A 19663-nucleotide genomic window follows, 5' to 3' on the forward strand; every position below is an offset into this window, starting at 1 on the left:
TGCGCACGCAGACCAGAAACTGGAGACTTTTTTGCCTTTAAGTGTTTTTTTTAAGTGTTTGTCAATGCATTCTTTTGTGACAAAGCTTCAAGAAATTTCTCCCAAAAAATCCATTAAAAAGCAAATTTAATGATTTCAAAACTTGTAACTTGCGCAAATCAGGACAAAGCACAACAGATCTGTGACACATGTAAAGATTACGGCAGATAGAATGAGACTTTACCCCGAAAAGGCCAAATCACTGACAATTTATGAGGCCACTTGACGTGCCCGTGCGGGCCAGAAATAACCGAGATTGTTCAGAGTTCATTTACTGCAATCAATCAATTCTCGTAAGGGTGATTCTAAGGAGGCGCGACCCTAGGACGAAGTATGTGTGCACACTGTGGGCTCATATCTTAATCAACCTAGATCTGATACGCCTACCCTTTTACATGTGTGTTTTGGAGCCTCAACCCATGCGTCCTATAGCCGCCATGTTACACAAAACGTGTCACGCGACCTCCTTGCGCATTTGATGTGCCCACAATCAAGTTCTTTGTGTGTTCAAAATTTGGGGTCAGACAATTCAGACATGTATGCGTTTGGTCTAGGTTTATCAAGATGTGTTTGTGGGATCTACGTTTGTGTATAAATTTCAGCTCACCTCAAGTTCAATATATACCTGAGACCTAATGACGTAATTGTTTACGTATGCGCTTTCATATGGGAGCGTAGTCGGAACGCCAGACAAAGTAGGGGCCGTCTACTACATAGGAAAGGGCACATGTAAACAAAGCGTGACGTCATTAGGTCTCAGGCCTATTTGTGTATTGCACAGATTTTTATACAATTTATGTTTGATACCTTAGCACATTCATGTACATGTACTACATACGGTACAAACCTACTATGCATACAGTAAATGCCATTTTGGGTTCAAAAGTAATTTACCAAAAAAAACCTTGTCTACATGTGTGAAGTGGAGGGAGAAGTCAGAGATTTCATTATCCTAATTTTTTTACAAACCAAATAACGGTTATCTGATTTCACCGGAAGTTCCCATTCAGCTCACAGTCATGCCAACAAAATGTGGCGAGTGAGGTGCTGCATGCAATGCCCTCTTAATGATTGGGTATAGTTTGCAGGATTCAGTGACCACTGGGCCTTTTACAAAAACACTCCAGAATTGTAATGTTGAAAAAAAAATGGGTGGGAACTCTCTGATGAGTCAAATGGGCAGGCTATTTATATACCAAGAAGACCACAGCAAGTGAATGTACAATAACAGACCATGGAGCAAATTAACCTATCGCTGTAGAATTGCGTCAACGTAGCTTGTGAAATATTGTCTAATTTCATATACAAATGAACGTGGATCGCGCAAAATCTGAGAAAAACAAAACTTAGGCCTATACGCAGAATTCCATCTAGGTTGTCTAAGGGGCGTGGTTAGCTCACAAACGACGATAGGTCAATTGGGGGATGTTCCAATTGTTTTCTTTAGCCTGTGTCACAAAAATAAAAGGCTTATTTTTTTTTTTAGGTTGGTTTTGAATATCCAATTTCCCAAATGGAAACGGAATAGTGGAGTTCAAACTGAATTTTATAAAATCTGGAATTAAATCCCACCACTACATGAATGGCGTGCAAGGTGACAATCAAGACAATTCTTGTTTCTTTGCAGTCATACAGCATGTTTAAATTCACAAGCTGGGGAAAAACGAGATTTGTGTTTGTCTATCAATTGATGGAACACAGGTGTTTTTTTTTCAGACTTTCCCCTTTTCAATCTACAAATGAGGTACATTGTACAATCATTTACATGTCTGAATAATACAAAAGGACTTTCTATTTTGCAATTAAATAAATATGACAATTATACATCTCCAAAAAAACCCTCCCTTTTTTATCATGTACATGTATCTGGTAGAATGCATTTTCTTATATTCCAGTGTGCAAATCTTAAATCATTTTTTTCACGTACTGTCTTCTAATATTTGTATGTACATTTGTATGACAGTAAATGTTTAAATAAATTTGTATTTCTGATTTTGTGTTTGTAATTTGTTCACATTGTGACAATTTAGCCTCTGGCTATAATAATAATAACACATATGGAAAATCTATCATTAAAAATTCAAAACTGTTTAAACCCTGCGCGGATCTGTTTGCAATTACCAACGCTACTAGAATTTTTTTATTTTGCAAATCATTCTCTAGATAATGTCTTGTCAAGGATATTCGAAAATTAAAGAAAACATGAAAAGAAACCCGAAAATAACACTGCTGTACAACTACTCAAGGACCTATCTACCGAGAACAGTGTCTGATTGCGCATAAAGCACGGTCTGCGAGTTTTCCCGGTCCCAAAATAACGCCAATCTACAATTTGGCTGGGAGCACCAGATTGACGAAGCACCCAGACTTTGACATTGCAAGTTGAGGCAATAACGCTTTGGCCGATCGCCTCGCTGTACGTTTGTAATTTATTCAACCTTTTTTCTTATCCAATGGGGGCGGTTCCGTGCTACTGATACATAATGGGGTGCTTTGTGAAAAGCCGTTTGCTTTTTTGGGTTGCAAATTTAATGATTTATGAATGTACATGCACCATTATCGAAATATATTTGTATATTCTACCTACATGTACATGTACATGTACATTCATGATTCTGCTTCTGAAAAATAAAAAAAAAATAAAAAAATAAAAAAAAATTGTGAAACCACGAGTACAGCTGAGCAGTTGTGCTATTTCGATGAAATCCTAAAAAATAATCGGAATTTTTTTGCAGCTGTGTTTTGAAATCTGAGTGCTGACTTTATTTTGACAGAAAATAAATTTGTGTCTAAAATCTTTTTGTTAAATGAAATCTGATGAAAAGGTTAACTAATTCGACATCAAAGAAAAATGCCAGATGCCGTCTTAATCTCCCCAACTGGACCAACGTCTACAGATAGCAAATTGTTGAGTTCAGGGAAAGAAAGCTGAGATTTTCCTAATAGCATAATACATGTCAATGTACAGTATGTTTGTACTGTAAACTGGTAAAATCGTTTTGGATGTTTTTCTTACTCTGAAATGGCTCGTGATTTTCAACTTAATTCACTTTCAGTTTGCCAGTCAAAAAAATAGGGCATTATTAACAGTAACGCACAAAACAATATTAAAAAAAAAATCACAAAAATTCTGTACAAGTATTTTTGCAACATCTTAACAAGTTTGTAAGGACGTGTTTGTGAGAAATCAAGGAAGTAGTCAATTTCTGATGAAAGAAAGTGTCTGAAATTAGCAACAATAATTCAAGCTCTGGAGAGGAAGAATCTTGCCGGGTCAAGTCATGTATTAAATATAAAGCACACATTCTATAAAATGTACATCTAGGTCATTCTATAAATTAAGGGTAAAAAATGTGACATTTTTCTAATTTCCTGTTATCTCTTAAAGGAAATAATCATACAACATTTGGTTTCGCTGTTATTTTCAGAAATGTTGAATTTGGGGGGTTATATTTTATTTATAGCAAATATTGTTACATTGACATGCTTGAAGTTTTGGGTTCGTATCAGATGCTCGAAAAAAACAAACCAAGAAAAACAATCAGGTTCTTGCAGTCTGATTCCCTGACCCCACTTCAGATTACATTGTAAACAGAGCAATTTATAGACATTGAGGACGTTGTAAAATCAGGGAATCTGTCTAGCTGGCTTGTACTCGTTCAGGTGTGTAGTGACTGTAGTCGATTGCAAACAAACTTAGGGACTACATGTAACTAAAAAAGACAAATTGGGAGCAGCATTTAAAAAAAAATGCCAGTATTTTCAAAAGGTTGGTCAGCCGACCAGCGTTGGAAATTGATACAAAAATACCACTTTTCTTGAAAATGTCAGCACCCCAGGTGCCATGATTTTACAGGATGAATGGACTGTCATTCACTAAAGGTATTTCGTGGTTATTTGGTAGTTTTTGTATTTGATGTTTGCAAATGTTGTATATTCCCTTTAACTTAACAATGAGTTCACAAACTATGCTCACTTGTTGGGTAGGTATATAGTTAGCTTTACATAATTCATTTAGGGGCAAAAGGTATTAAGGGGTGCATCCAGAAATCTTACATGTCAGATGTCACAGGGTATAGGGACCAGTGTTTCCCCTGCCCATTCAAACGTGAGGCGGCCCACCTCGCTACTTTCAGTGACCACCTCGCTCAATTTTTGCCAATATCACCACCTCGCTGTGAAGATTTGCAATAAAGGAAATACTATTGAAAAATTTTCATTTTGTGTAATTTTTGAGCATTTTCCTTGACCTCTATGTATCAAGAACTCACAATTTGGATGTGTAAATGGAATCATCTCGCATTTTTGTAAGGGCAGCATCCTTTTGAGTTTGCAACTGCGTCAATTTTGTTCCAATCATCAATCTGAATTTTTACCACCTCGCTCATTTCATTAGCCAGGGGAAACACTGATGGGGACACGTAAAATGTAGACTCCAAATAAACAATGTACATGTACATGTACAAAATTTACTTGCACTTGCAGTCCATGGATACTACATTGTACTAGTAAAGTACATGGACTCTTATGAGCACGTACACTTCTATTGAAGTCAAAAATTGCGGCAAAATGGGCGCCACACAAGGCTCCATATGGCTCTACCTAAATGCACAATAGCCACGGTTTAGGATCATTTCGAGATGGCTTAGGGGGCCGGAGCACACAATGTAATAGCGTTCAGTGTGTACGGTATGGTGGGGCGCGTGTAATGGCAAACCCAATTGCCAATGTCCGCACACGGGCCGGCGAAACCTGAAACTGTCAGCGGTCTAACCGTCTTGCCGCAATCACATTATGTTCCTATTAATAATACATGCAGGTGTTTTGTACACGTAAATGCACAGAAATTTCCCAACTTTTTAAATCTTAACAGTGTGAATTTGGGACGTCAGATCTCCAAAACGATACGCAAAAATTGTTTTGACTTGATGCTTCTTGTAAATTCTTTAATGATATGTAATTGGGTGATTCTGTAAATGTGGGGGCCAATGAATTTGGGTGTCCCTCTTTACATTGTGATATTTGTTGCCCATAGTATTGAACCAACAGTGAAATATAAACATATGATTTTAGTTGCTCAATATGTGGCAAAGCATGGAACATCTAACTAATTTCCTGACAGCAAAATAATGCACTGTTTGTAGCTAAATACAGTATCTGATGACAAAGCATGAAACATCTAACTATAAATTTCCTGACAGCTAAATAGTTCACGGTTTCACGTGTTGTTTGGTTCTTATATGTAATCAAATACTCAAATTAGGTTTTGCCCTTCACCGACGTTTAAACACTGTATACTCAGTGTGTTACCTCCCGAGTGAAAGTTGGAAAAAATCACTCGGGTGGGACTCGAACCCACGACCTCCTGCTTTCTAGTGCAGATGTCTTACCACTCGACCACTGAGCTAACGGGATCGGTTGGCTGGTTCGAATCTGATGTACATACCAGCGGGTACCGCATAAACTATTATAAGATGGAATTTTTGCGTCGGGTGATATAAATCAAATTAGGTTTTGCCCTTCACCGACGTTTAAACACTGTATACTCAGTGTGTTACCTCCCGAGTGAAAGCTGGAAAATAATCACTCGGGTGGGACTCGAACCCATGACCTCCTGCTTTCTAGTGCAGATGTCTTACCATCTTATAATAATCAAATATTAAGATGTGCACATGCGTGTATAAAAAAATTGCACTTCATTATGTTAAAGCAAGTTAATACTGCCTAAGAATGGCACTATATGATTTAATAACTACATGTAATTGTACATGAAAAAAAGTTTCTGTTTTAGCCTCTGAAGAAGAACTTGCTAAGTTCGCAACGTCAGGCCACATTAATTTTAAGATTTACATGTAATTGTGTGAGATTCACAGTGCGTTGGCCCAAACTCAGTCAATCAGGCCCTGCCCCACCCCCCCCCACCCCTTTGTGTCACTTTAATGGGTCTCCACTGACCGTAAAAGGTCATAATGGGGTCACTAGGGTCAAAAACCTGATTTTTCTACTCAAAACACTACTCCCTCCAGAAATTACATGTACATGGCACAATCACGTCACTCATGCATGAACACGAATTCATTGGCCTGCAGCTTCCACGATCATTTCGAGCTTGTTTTTTAGAATATTTGAACCAGCAAAAAGCTATTCGAATAGGCCTATTAGGTTCATTGTAAAATATTCAGAAATATTGGGTATATTCAGAACAGCCCTATGCACCATTCTCCTGCTTCTCTGTGGGGTGTAACAGGCTGCACTCTTTGCTGTAGTTTGAGTTTGTGAGATTCAGCAAGCTCTCCCCCCCGGTGTCAGCTTTGCTGGATTCACAAGTTACTACACGATAGACTTTGTACTAGTGGTTAAAAAAGTGCAAGGATCTTTAAAGGGAATGTACTACAACATTTGCTTTTGCTGCAATTTTCAGAAATAAATGGATTGAGAGGATTAGCAAATATTGTGAAATATGGGTTTGGAGATGCTGGGCAATCCAAGGAAACAATCATGTTCTTGTAGTCTGGTTCCCTGACCCCACTTACGATGAAACTGAGCAATTTATAGACTTTTGGGAATTGTAAGGTCAAAGAATCAGTCTAGCAGGCTTGTACCCCTTCACGTACAGGTGTGTAATCAATTGCAAAGAAAATGTGAAATAACTAAATATGAAAAATTAGGAGCAGTTTAAAAAAAAAAGCCAGTTGTTGGAAAAATACAAGTTTTTTGAAAATGTCAGTACACCAGGAGCAACGATTTTACAGGATGCTTTAGACTGTCATTCCCTTACATGTACAATCCAGTACATGTAAGATATTTCGTGATAATTTGATCATTTTGTTTTTTGATGTTTACAAATGTTGTATCTTCCCTTTAACGCCACATACCGGTAAGATTATTTGCAACTACATTGTACTCTTTACCTGGAAAAGTACCTGCAGATTTACATGTATACATTTGTAAGGAGAGAACCCTTGCGCAAAGTGAAGATAGGACAGGTATCAAATACCAGTACCTTGCAAAATAATTCCACCTGAAGTGGTTTTGTTTACAAGTAAACAATCACTGAAGATGGATTTTATAAGGGTGCCAGCAACCAAGCTTGTTTATACCGCCCTCGTTAGTCAATTTAATCACACAATGAGCATGTTCGATCAAGGACCAGTGGTTAACTAGTGGTTGGTTTGTGACATACATGTACCTAGCACATGTGCACTGAGTTGAAGTGTGAATGACTCTAGTCAAACTATTGTCATGTCAACGACCGTCAAATAGCGGTCGCACATCTGCTAAAGCATTTTTCAACACTTGATGTTTCAGTTTATTTACATAAAGTGATTGTGTAGTTTAAGACACCTTTAATGATCACCATTATATTTGTACAATGTTGACAAAAGTGAAAGAAGTGTATTTAAAATTGACATGGAAAAACTATGCAATGAAAATTCAATGTAGCACTCATAGTTTCGTTTTTCCGCCATTTTTGTTGATAGTTGGTCCCCTCTGCATATATGCTAAAAAATGTACTATTGATAACCAGTTATAAATCGTTGCGACCAACTGTGGTGGGTTGGTCCTGAACTAGTCGACTAGTCCAACAACTGTCGACTAGCGTGTGTTTGATCAGGGTTAGTCGAACTATGGTTAACTATGGCCCTTGATCAACTTACCCAATGATGTTGGATGGTCAAATGTACATGGGCCTGAGTTTACCCCATGGATTAAGCGAGTGTCAATAAGGGGATAATAGTGTGATGAATAGATATAAAATGTTTGGTTTCAAACTGGTTCAGGGGCTGGCAGCCGATAATGGCCCAAGCCGAAGGCCACGGCTATTTTTTGCGACCAGGCCCCGAACCAGTTTTAAACATAGCGTTTATAACTTCTCCATCACACTATTATCCCCATTCATAAATACCTTTGTGGTTAAAAACCATAAAAAGTCGAAACGTTGACAAACTTCCAACAAGTTTTGTTCTACCATTTCACTCCGCGTCCGGGACTTTTCTATGGTGCATGTGGCGCGCGCCTGTGGACGCGTCTCCTTGTATGGGATCATATCAGTGGCTCTCAAGCCAGCAGAGCGCACGGCGCGTACTACGCTCTTGTGGCGCGGAGCATCGGTGCTCATGACTGGTTTAAAACATCACTGACCGGTGTTTAACCGGCGGTTTTTAACCACCCACGTGACGGGCATTCGACTAATAGAAATAGGTAAACTGTTTCAGGTATTTATGAATTTACATGTATGAGTGGTAAGACGTCTGCACTAGAAAGCAGGAGGTTGTGGGTTCGAGTCCCAACCTAGTGATTTTTTCCAACTTTCACTCGGGAGGTAACACACTGAGCATACATGTTTAGCATTTATACGTCGAAGAAGGGCAAAAAAATCAGCCCCAATGCAAATTTCATCTTATGAATATTATTTATGAATTAGTAATAAAGATCAGTGCTCAATGCGTAACTCATCCATGCCAAGAATCGCCAGAATCCTGACCGCGTGAATGAGAATCACATCCCAATTGCTGATTTAGGGATGTATCACACTGTTTTCTAAAAATGCGCAGTATCTACTGAGCTGAAAGCTGAGCAGGTTAGTCGTTATTCAACCTTCCTCAGATTTGGAGCAATTTTGAGCTTTGAGCAATTTGGAAGGCAACTAACCCGCGGTAACTTTAAGGGAAATCTTCTGACTTACCTGTATCATGTAGAGCTGTGCTATTCGATACTCCTCCACACTCAGTGGTAGGGGGATGCGGTATTCCTTGGTCAACATGGCCGGTGGCTGATATGTTGCCTCCCCCTAAGTATATCAGGCGTGGCTACTGCTACATCTATGGTGCTGTCAGGATAATCTGCCCTGAACAATACAGACACAACAAATAAATGATGCATTCATAAAGGGACTCTAGGTCCTGGAACAGCCCAATTGGGCTACAAAACACGCTTTGAACGAGATGATGATAATCATAAATAACATTTAAAAGTAGGATATAAACATCCACACAACTATCCTTTCAAAACTGGGCGTTTTTGTGTTATTCCTGTATTATGCGTGCGAGAACGCATTTCAGGGTCCACTTTTGCGACCCCATAAATTCGAGCCGTTTGGATGCTAGTTGTGATTTCATTCGTACGCGTAAAGTGTTCGCCTTTTGCGGACGTTGAAGAAACCACAATTTGTTGCATTGGTGATTGGTCACTGCGCGCTGTTCCCGAGACACACAACGCGTATAACGTACATGTACACTGAGAACGACACGAAAAACGTATTCGTACTCCGTCATGTCCGATGTAAACAAGCGGATTTTTCGTCTTTTCTCGGGAACGGTAAGAAATTAGCTTGGTTTCCTTTCAACCAGATGTTTGAAATAGGCTAAGAAAACAATCCAAAACATAACATTTTCGGGGATTTCAGGACCTAGTGCCCCTTTAAAAGAAGCACTGCAGAGAGAATGTGCCCTTGTTGGCTCGACCACACGCTTAGCTCGAAATGATGTAATAAGTTGGAAAGATTGTTAGAAAGTAGAATATGAAAAATCACACAACTATAAACCTCATTATTTTATATCTTTGGACAATAATTAAAAATCTATTACAGAAATAAAAATTGTCCTGGTCTAGACAAAAGTTTGTAAAAACTGTCATCAATGATGTGTCAGAGCAATTCACGACGGAAGCCATTTTGGTTGTGTTCCCTGAATCTATTTTATAAATTGTAAAGTGTTGACTGCGATGGTGCCAGACTATTTTATGATTGCCGTGCGTTCACAAGCCTCAACATTTCATTAATTTTTAAATGTGGCTTAAAACATTACTAAAACATCATTCGGGATAATGGAATGCTCATCAAAGTCGCATGAGCAGCAAGGAGACGGAGCAGAACGGGCATTTGCAGTTACAAGACGCTAGAGTCGAGTCCGCCATTTTATCCCGAATGACCTTTGACCTGGACTACTTCATGGAGATACCAAACTGCAGTTTTATTCACAAGTGACAGTCTGTCAGTGAGATAGATTTGGAGTCTAACTAACAAGTGACAGCTAAGCAAGAGAGACTAACGCAAGTCTAATTTACAAGTGACAGCTAAGCAAGAGAGACTAACGCAAGTTTAATTTACAAGTGACAGCTAAGCAAGAGAGACTAACGCAAGTCTAATTTACAAGTGAAAGTCAGTCAGTCAGAGGTTTGCATGGCATTTGGGAAAAGTGCAAGTGTTCTATTGTAAGGTTAACTAAAGGCCAATTTACAAATACGCGACATTTATTGTCGCGACAATGTTGCGCATCTTTTACAGGTACACACGAATCAATGAGCATGTCTACATGTACGACGCGACAAAAAAAACTTAACTAACTAAAGGCCAATTTACAAATACGCGACATTTATTGTCGCGACAATGTTGCGCATCTGTTACAGGTACACACGAATCAATGAGCATGTTTACATGTACGACGCGACAAAGTCATGAATCTCAACATTATCATTTATTTGTGCGTATTTGTAAAAGCGCGTAACGTTTTCGAGCGCAAAAGTCGCGTATGTGTACACTGGCCTTAAGGATTGCTTACAAGGTAAGCGTAGAATTTCTGAAGTTGGGCCCAGGTACCGGTACATATTCAGCATATGTGATGAATTGGCTAAATGCCAATGAAACGTGACCTTCCAGGTAAACAAAAAACCAAGCTAGCTATTTAAATAGAAATCAATATTCATTGTACATACCAGCCTCTCAAAGTCTAACAGCATAGTGATCCTAAGCGCACTCGGCAGAATCAAAGATAAAAACAAGTCAGGTCCTGCAAGCGTCGCTACACATCCGTCTCTAACATGACGGGCTGTCGTGGTTCTCCCATTTATCTATCCTTCGATCCTCAGCCAAAAAAAAAATTAAAAATTGTCCGAACATAAAAAAAAAAAATTCTTTTTTTTTTTGGATAAAAAGATGTCTTTCATCTGTGAGGCGCTTTCCTTATAAGGCTACATCCTCTTCCTGCGAATTCCAAATTTGGTAGCCTGCCACAGATGATCACAAACTACCTTGGGAGTTATCGCCCCGGAGGTTGGGTTGCTATGGCGATGACACACGTTGGAAACGGCTCGATCGCCTTGGAGACGAGAGGAGAGTAAGTTGTTGCAACGCTGGTACTCCCTACTCGGGCTAAGAAAATGAGGGCAGAGCGGACAACGAGGACTGGAAAAAAAAAAAGAGAAGGGGGGGGGGGAGAGAAAGAAGAAATTATCATTCATGGGACCGTTTGACATTTGGATTTTCTGGGAACCTTTAGTTTTTTGTTTTGTTTTACCGAGACTTGGCATGAATATTCCTTGTTTTTTTTTTTAATGTGGAGTAGATTAAGATCACAGTACCGGTTGTATACAAGTTCAAACAGGTCAATGTGATCAACTTTTGATTTGAACACACAATAATAAAAAAAAAATTGAGTTTACTGTACAAAATACATGCAGTCATTAAAAAGTGAGTCAAATTTGTAGCAGGATTGACCATTTCTTAAACTCAAATGAACGTTTTCAAATGACCTCCAATTTAAACACACACTGGCATAAAACAGTTTGTTGTATCGTGTGCTTGGATACTGTAATTTCATTGGTCTAGAATAGTCACATGTCCAGTCTATACAAAAAAAGCATACCACACTGCGTTCATTGCGCGCGTTGCCACGCGTGTGGAACCTGCACGCGCCCTCACGACTGTGACACCGCGCAGTCTCATGTCGGGCAGGAAAGCCTTCAATTATCAAAGGTTGGATCGCTGTGATTTCATTTATTTCTTGCATAGTACATACATGTAATAGGTTAAAACAATTGATCTTTTTGACTTGTTGACATGATAAACAATTGTTGACTGCTGTGATGTGGGATAACGGTATTTCGCTTTATGGGCCCCTTGAGTGTTTAAAACGGCATATCCCACATCACAGCAGTCGACAAAATATAAGGTAATTAGCAGACAAACATTTATAATCAGCAAATGCCATCCATCAAAATTATGTACATTGAATATTTTGAATTCATAAGCATTCTAGTGCTTTCATAGAATAGTAAAGAACAGTGGCGTCACCAGACTTTTCAGTCTGGGGGGGCACAGGGGGGGCACCAGCATTTGATGGGGGGGGGGGCACTTAGGTGGATACGGATCGCCGTCCTGGGGGTGCCCCCCTCCCCTTTGGAAAATTTTCGCATACGGAGGATGGGCTAGATGCAAAATGGTGCCACATTTGATGCTAAATTCGATCTGAAGATATCTCCAGAAATTGCTATTTTTGAGGTAATGATTTTATCAACGTGCAGAATTTTGCAGAGGATAGGGGGGCACCAGCATTTGATGGGGGGGGGGGCACTCGGGGGGGGGGGGGGGGGCACTAGGTTTTCCAGGGGGGGCACGTGCCCCCCCTGGCCCCCCCTTGGTGACGCCACTGGTAAAGAACTTTATGAACTGTTGATTTTAACACTCACTGGTACTGGTATAAAAGAGAGTTTACATGTTGTAAATTAAAAGCCATAGTATCAAAGTACAAATATGCTCAATTGAAAAATTTTGAATACAAATGTTTTCATGGAATATTGTATTTAATTTAATCAACTTGTTTAAACATGTGTACCCACACTGGTAAAAAGGGGATGTTCTATATTAGATGTAGATGTCGTTATTAAATAACAAGAGGCAATTAAAATGTTAATACTAAAATATGTCACACACGGAAAAAATGTATTTTAACAAATTAAGGTTTCCATGGCCTTTTAAATTTGAAAATTTTGAATTTGAAAATTTTAAATTCATAACAAAATCCCTACCAGTGTTGACAGTCATTAAACATATTGAAGAAAAGCTATCAATTATTTTTGGTAACCAAAGGAATTTGTTTTAACTCCAAGTTTTTGAAAACATTTTGGGTGTGAAAATAAAATGTTACCTCAAAAAAGCAGAAGAATTGATTGTGTTTGTCTCTGTAATGACTCCTGCAAATACTGGAAAACTCATACTTCACCCTATTACCCATCCTCAATCCTCCAAAAACAACCACGTGCTTTTGGAAGATTTGGTAAGAATGAAGCTGTATGCAATGACATGTACATACCGGTACCCGTTAATTTTGGAGGATGAATTGTGTCAAGGTCTTAAGCTGTTTTGTGTTGTTTATAAATGCTTAGCCATGCATAAATTATGCATAGATTATACTTGATATCATCTGTACTGCTTCTGGATATCATCGACTCTGCCGAAACAGTGATTGTTGGAGGATTTTGAAGGAGTTAGGAAGTGGTCACCCAGCTAAGGTACAGCTTTAAGAAGTAACGGATGAATTTGGAGGATTGAGGCTGTATCCAATTTTATAGCGGCAATTGGACGATTTTGAAATACTGATGATGCTGCGAAAATGCCTTGGGGGTTAGGGTTAATATAGATACATAATTTCCTCAAGACCATAAATTGCCTTGAAGTTCTTCTGTCATTATGTAATGTCCCACACAGAGCTTTTAAAGGTACCGGTAGAGTATATCATTTGCAGCATTCCATAAAAGACTGACAAAATTATTGTTGAAAAGCATACTTGGTTTAAAGATAGTAACGGCACTAAACTCCCTGTGAAATGATTCTTTCTGGCATCCAAAGATGCGTGTAAAGATGCATTTTTGGAATTTATAATACTTTAATAGTTCATTTTCAATTTGGCGCAGCTGTGAATGGATACACCGTACGCACAACCGTTGACACGACGTACACGCGAGCCCAGTGTTTAAAACTCGTCGGTTCAGTGCGGGACATCACATAGCTGCAATCGACTGAATGAGAACGTGTCCCAGACACTGATTTCGGGCGCAATTCAAAACATGACTCTGCAACTTTCGAAATGAATCGAGATCCTTGAATATTGTTTTCTCAGAATATATGCATTCACTGAACTAAAATTTCATCAGGCTAGTTGGTATTTATAAGCACTCTTCTTTAGATTTTGAGCACTTTTTGCTTGTACATTTTGTACATGTAGCTTCCAACAAAAAAAATGTACAAATGACAAATGAAACATTCTATGTCCTCTACCTTTAAGAGCTCATCGAGCGAATAAACCTGAAAACGTATTTCTTTCAAATCTGATCTATCACCTAATCGTACATGTAGTAGTAATAGTCAAGGAGATTACAGACTAGGAGTTTTTTTATCGTTTCTCTGAATCGTTAATAAGGGGATAAATCTGTGCTCGAGAGGTTTTTATCACTCTGTTTAAGACCGCTTAGAGTCTGGGTGCTGATAATTACCTGAGCCGGAGGCGAGGGTAATTATCAGCACCCAGACTCTAAGCGGTCTTAAACAGAGTGATAAATACCGACCGAGCACATATTTATTCCCATTCCTAAATACCTTTTTGGTAAGAAAAAATCAAATAATTCGTTCAAAAAATCCTGATTTTGTTCAACAAGTTCACTTCATGCTTTTTGAAACATCCCTCTAGCAAAATTCAGCTGGCGAGTAAGATGTAAACAACCCTTTTATGGAGATTGACGCGCGCGTAGCATGTTCTGCACGATGTCACGCAGAACGCACCTGGGGCGTTGCGTTTTGAATTTAGAACTATAAAATTCTGACTCGCTGGTAGTGTTGCGCATGCCTACGTGAGGATTGTGAACGTTCACCAATGAAACGGTAAGAGGCACCGGATTTTTAGGAGTCCACATTTTATGTGACACTGGAAAAGTGTTTAAGACCAGCTAGCCATGTCTTTATCATCCGTTTAAGACCGGCCACGTGACGGGCACTCGACCAATAGGAATAGCTAAACTGTCTGAGGTATTTATGAATAAGATATCATGGTTAATTGGCTAGCTGTCACAGACATTACCGCTTCCTTTCATAACGCTGAAATTGCCCAATTACTGTTTGCGAGAAGTCTGCATATGAACACAGAGTTGTTTATTTAATTCTCATTTTCTTAATTGACGGACGTAAGACAGCTGTGTGTGTCCTGTTAATGAATGACCGTCGCATTCTGACATTTCACGCTTTCACCAGCGACTGCTATTTACCAAGTCAGTTTTCAGTGTAGTATATTTGGTCTTGTGTATTTTGAATTAAAGGGAATGTACAACATTTGCTTTTGCTGCACTTTTCAGAAATAAATGGATTTGGAGGATTAGTATGTTATAGCAGATATGGTTTTAACTGACTTGTTTCTCGTTTTGGGCTTGTAGATGCTGGAAAAACCAAGAAAACCAATCATGTTCTGGTAGTCTGGTTCCCTGACCCCACTTAAGATGAAACGGAGCAATTAATACACTTTGGGGAATTGTAAGGTCAGAGAATCAGGCTTATGCTCCTTCACAGGTGTGTAATCAATTGCAAAGAAAATGCGGAATAACTAAATTTGAAAAATTAGGAGCTGTTTTTGAAAATAGCCAGTTTTCTCCAATGCTGGTCGGCCGACCAGCGTTGGAAAAATACAATTTTTCTTGCAAAAGTCAGCACACCAGGGGCCACGACTTTGCAGGATGCTTTAGACTGTCATTCCCTAACAATTCAGTAAGGTACCGGTATTTCGTGATTATTTGATCATTTCGTTTTTGGATGTTTGCAAATGTTGTATCTTCCCTTTAATTAGACTGTTCAAGTGCTGAACTACAGAATAGCTGATAATCTGCTCTGTAATTTTATGTATTTTGTAAATAAATTTTAATTGCAATACTACCGTATATGGGATTTGGCCTTCTGGCCATGAGAAATGAAATAATATTCAATTTACATGTCATTAAATTCAATTCAATGATGTTCGTAATTACTTATCATACATGTACACATACACACGTGAACGTCATTGTAATGTACGTGTACCAAATATTGACCCTGGAAAAGTACAGTTTACATCAAAACCTAAAATATTAATGATAATTACACGAAATGTACACGTGTACATGTATGTATGTGCAATGTAATTCCACACTAATGGGCCCAAAAGTGATCTAGAGAAGACCTTTTGAGTTTTGATGATAAAGCTAGGATCTTGGTCTCTCAATTTTTGCTGTTAATATTGCAAGCTTTGAATAAATATCCTCACCTGCAAAAATAACTGGTTTTGTATTTTAGAAAATACGGATATTGCTTTTTAAAAGTGTTACGTACATTTCGAAGGACAGACATTTTAGATAAAGTCACATGTAAGCATAACATTTAATGATCCCCTTATGTTGTCTGATTTACATTTTTTGTAAGAAGATGTACCCTGGAGGAATGCCATCAGTCAAAAGCTAGAAAACTCAGAGTCAATGTGAAGAACTATTTTATATTTTATAATCAGGATTTATACATGTACAGTATGTACCTACGAACAGACTGGACATTTGTCACAAAATGTCTGTCCCTGTTTGTACGTACATTTGTAACCCTAATCACATCATAAATTTGAAGCCAGTGCAAAAACTTTTATATTTTCGCTTGATAGCAATGTAAATGGGTTGATAATGTCGAATGAAAGTGCCTATCAGAAACTAAATTTGTCCTAACCACCCTCTTCCTTGCAGTGTGTCCGTCCATGTTACGTACATGTACATGTGCGTACATGTATAACACTGAAAAAAGACCTGTTATTTTCTCAAATAAAGAAGATCATGTCTTGTAGTTTCTTGTCCTAGTCACTTTCAACTTAGCACGGTAAAGGGAAAAAATAAAAGAAACACCAGCTCATCTTTTACCCTTTATAATATATGCAACATCCACAAACTTATCTAATTGGCCCATTTGTGCCCAAGACTTTTGGGTTTACAGGTTTTTTAAAATTATTTTGACTAAATAATTGCTATTGAGTGTGCGGAATAATGAAATTACAGGTTCCTAAATATGAGAATTTATATTTGATCGGCTATTTTCAAAGATAATATACATTGTACAACGTTTGCTTTTGATGTAATTTTCAGAAATGGATGGATGGATGAAACCAATGGATGGCGTTAGCTAATATAAATACGTTGACCTGTTTAAAGTTTTGTGTTACACTGACCTGTATTAAAAAAATTGCCAGCAGACCATCGTTGGAAATTGATACAAAAATTCCACTTTTCTTGAAAATGACAGCACACCAGGTGCCATGATTTCACAGGATGCTTGAGACTATTATTCACTTACAGTCAAGCAAGGTGTTTCATAATATTTTGGTAGTTGTTTTCTTATGTTTGCAAATGTTATTACCTTTAACTGTCCTCATTTTTTGTATATTGTTCAAATGGTGTTGCACTTCAATAACCCGAGAAGGAAGGGTCAATAAACCTTGAAAATATTTTTAAAAGTAAAAAAATAAAACCGTGTACATTTACATGCATGCTGCATGTACATGAATTACGCTATGCTCAATAAATTCTATAGGCCTAACAATTCTGAATGTTACTTCAAAAAATTTTACCAAAAAAATGAAGTCAGTTGATGAATTTTTTTCAGGGGGATTATCTACACATGTACTTAAACGAACCGGTGTACATGTAAACATATATACATGTACATGTACAAAGAAATCTTAACTGTATCAATCACACTCAAGCAAACTTAAGAATAATAAAATATGACAATAAAAAATTGACAATAACGACCGTTCTTTTGTACATATACAATATGTACGGTACATTGTACATGTAACTGGTGAGATAGACAACGTTATTTGATTGTTCATTAATAAAAAAATAAAAAAATCACTACCATCCCTACCGTAACCCCACAACACCCGGCACTTGCAATACTCACAATTAAATTGCACACATCTGCAACGGATGACTTGCCACGAAGGAATCCCAGTAACAATAATAAATACTACCAAATCCAGGTCCGTGATATTCTAATAATATCCACTGATAATCCGCATGATGGGCAAAACATCGCACATGAATAACGAGGTATGAAATAAAAAAAACCACCGAGAGTAATACAGTATGGTTTAACACCCAAACGATGCTTGATCGTCGCAATGCTGGTCGTTATAACAAATGTTCATCCCGGTTACATGATTAAAACGCCGGACCGAACACTGCGGTAGCACACACATGTGTATAACTTCCTGAAGCATCCTCAATGGTAACAACAAGCACAATGCCCACGCGTTTTTTTTTTCTTCTCTCTCTTTTACTAGATCTAATGCAATTCGCTGGCAATACGGCAGTTAGGATGTACCGGGATATATTATACGCAGTCGCTATGCAAGGTTGACCCCAGCGTGTGAACCCTGGCATTTAAGACAGGAGCTGTGGACGGATTGAGCGCGGACAGTGCGAGTGAGATAAATGAAGGCAAAGGGGGGGGGGGGGGGGGTTTGAGGGGAGGTTCATCATGCATCAGTCACTGCCTGCCGTCGTCGCTAGACTTGTATTCAAGTGGTCTGTTTATTCACATGGCGGGCTGGGAGCTCGTCTCGATATGTATTGCAATTATCAGAAAGAGTCCGAGCATATAAAATATGTGGAGAAATGTATTTTTTTTAAAAGGAGCTGTATATAATTTGCTCATATTTTTTTCTCTCATCAATTTTCTTGCTTCTGGTAATTCTATTTGCAGATTACTCAAGTACATGTACATACTTCAAAAACATTTCATGATTTTCTACAAATAGTTCAGTGTGAGTCAGCCTCTAGAATTTGCATAAATGTACAATTTTAAAACAAATTGTTAATTTATAAAAAAAATAAAAATATTTGCATTATAGTAACTGTAAATTTCTACATGTTTGTAAGGGATTTTATCAGCGTTTTTGTGTGTTGAAACGAATGGCAGCCCATCCAGAGCTGCTATAATAAGGTACATTGTTACTACCGGTATAAGGGGATTTTGGTATGGCAAACACCTTGGAGTGTCCTGGACTGGATTTTTAACAGAAATAAGTAAGGTACATTTGTACCCAGTTACTGCTACTATGAGTGCCCAAGAAATGTAAGTTTCTAGCATGAAAGTATCTGTAACATTATTTTGGGCATTTACATGTACTAAGGGAAAAATAATGCTAGACCAGTTTTAAACAGGTACGTTTAAAACCGACTAGGAGCCTGGATGCAGATAATGGCCCAAACCAAACGTGAGGGCCATTATCTGCGACGAGGCCCCTATCTGGGTTTAAATGTTCTTGTTAAATACTGAGCCAACCACATACCGGTACATTTCATTTATTCCCATTCACACCTTTCAGTCAAAAAGTCAAAACAGGTCGAAAATTTACAATTTACCAACGATTTTGCCGAAGGCCTAGTGGTTCATACTTGGGATGCAGACGCACTACAATGTACCTTATCCCGTGCTCCACAAGTGCGAGAACGACTTTTATCTTCAAGCAAACGTGTCGCACAGTAAAGTTGCTACAAGCACGCTTTACATGAACCGTTTAGCATTGTTTAGCGGTTATCTGCTCGTGCAGCTGGAATGGCAATCGCATCTCGGAATAGCGCGATACAAGGAGTGCGGTGGGCCGTGGTTTTAGGTTATATAATGTAGCACAATATTGCCATGGATCGACCAAGGATTCAAGTTTGCTTGAAGATAACATGTTTATTGTCAAGGTCTTTGACAATTACGGTACATTTGTACAACTACATGAACGTGTGGGAACAAGCTGACAATACATGTACATGTATGTAGATAACTGTACCGGCTGGT

At 38.4% G+C, this 19663-nt stretch overlaps 1 protein-coding gene across 4 annotated transcripts in view; it reads right to left on the reverse strand.

The window, feature by feature from the left end:
• LOC119727532 (protein retinal degeneration B-like) overlaps positions 1-19663 on the reverse strand; it is a 75244-nt gene that overhangs the window by 44780 nt on the left and 10801 nt on the right. For 3 of the 4 annotated variants that reach the window (XM_038199467.1, XM_038199458.1, XM_038199442.1), the window contains exons 2-3: positions 10753-11221; positions 8726-8887 (exon numbers count right to left, since the gene is read on the reverse strand). In XM_038199467.1, coding sequence (XP_038055395.1) covers positions 8726-8803 — 78 coding nt within the window. In that variant the 5' untranslated portion in view covers positions 8804-8887; positions 10753-11221. The remainder of the gene's footprint in view (positions 1-8725; positions 8888-10752; positions 11222-19663) is intronic. The other variant, XM_038199450.1, reaches the window with a different exon arrangement.

The sequence above is a fragment of the Patiria miniata genome, unplaced genomic scaffold (assembly GCF_015706575.1).
Source record: "Patiria miniata isolate m_02_andy unplaced genomic scaffold, ASM1570657v1 HiC_scaffold_1, whole genome shotgun sequence".
Lineage (NCBI taxonomy): Eukaryota > Metazoa > Echinodermata > Asteroidea > Valvatida > Asterinidae > Patiria > Patiria miniata.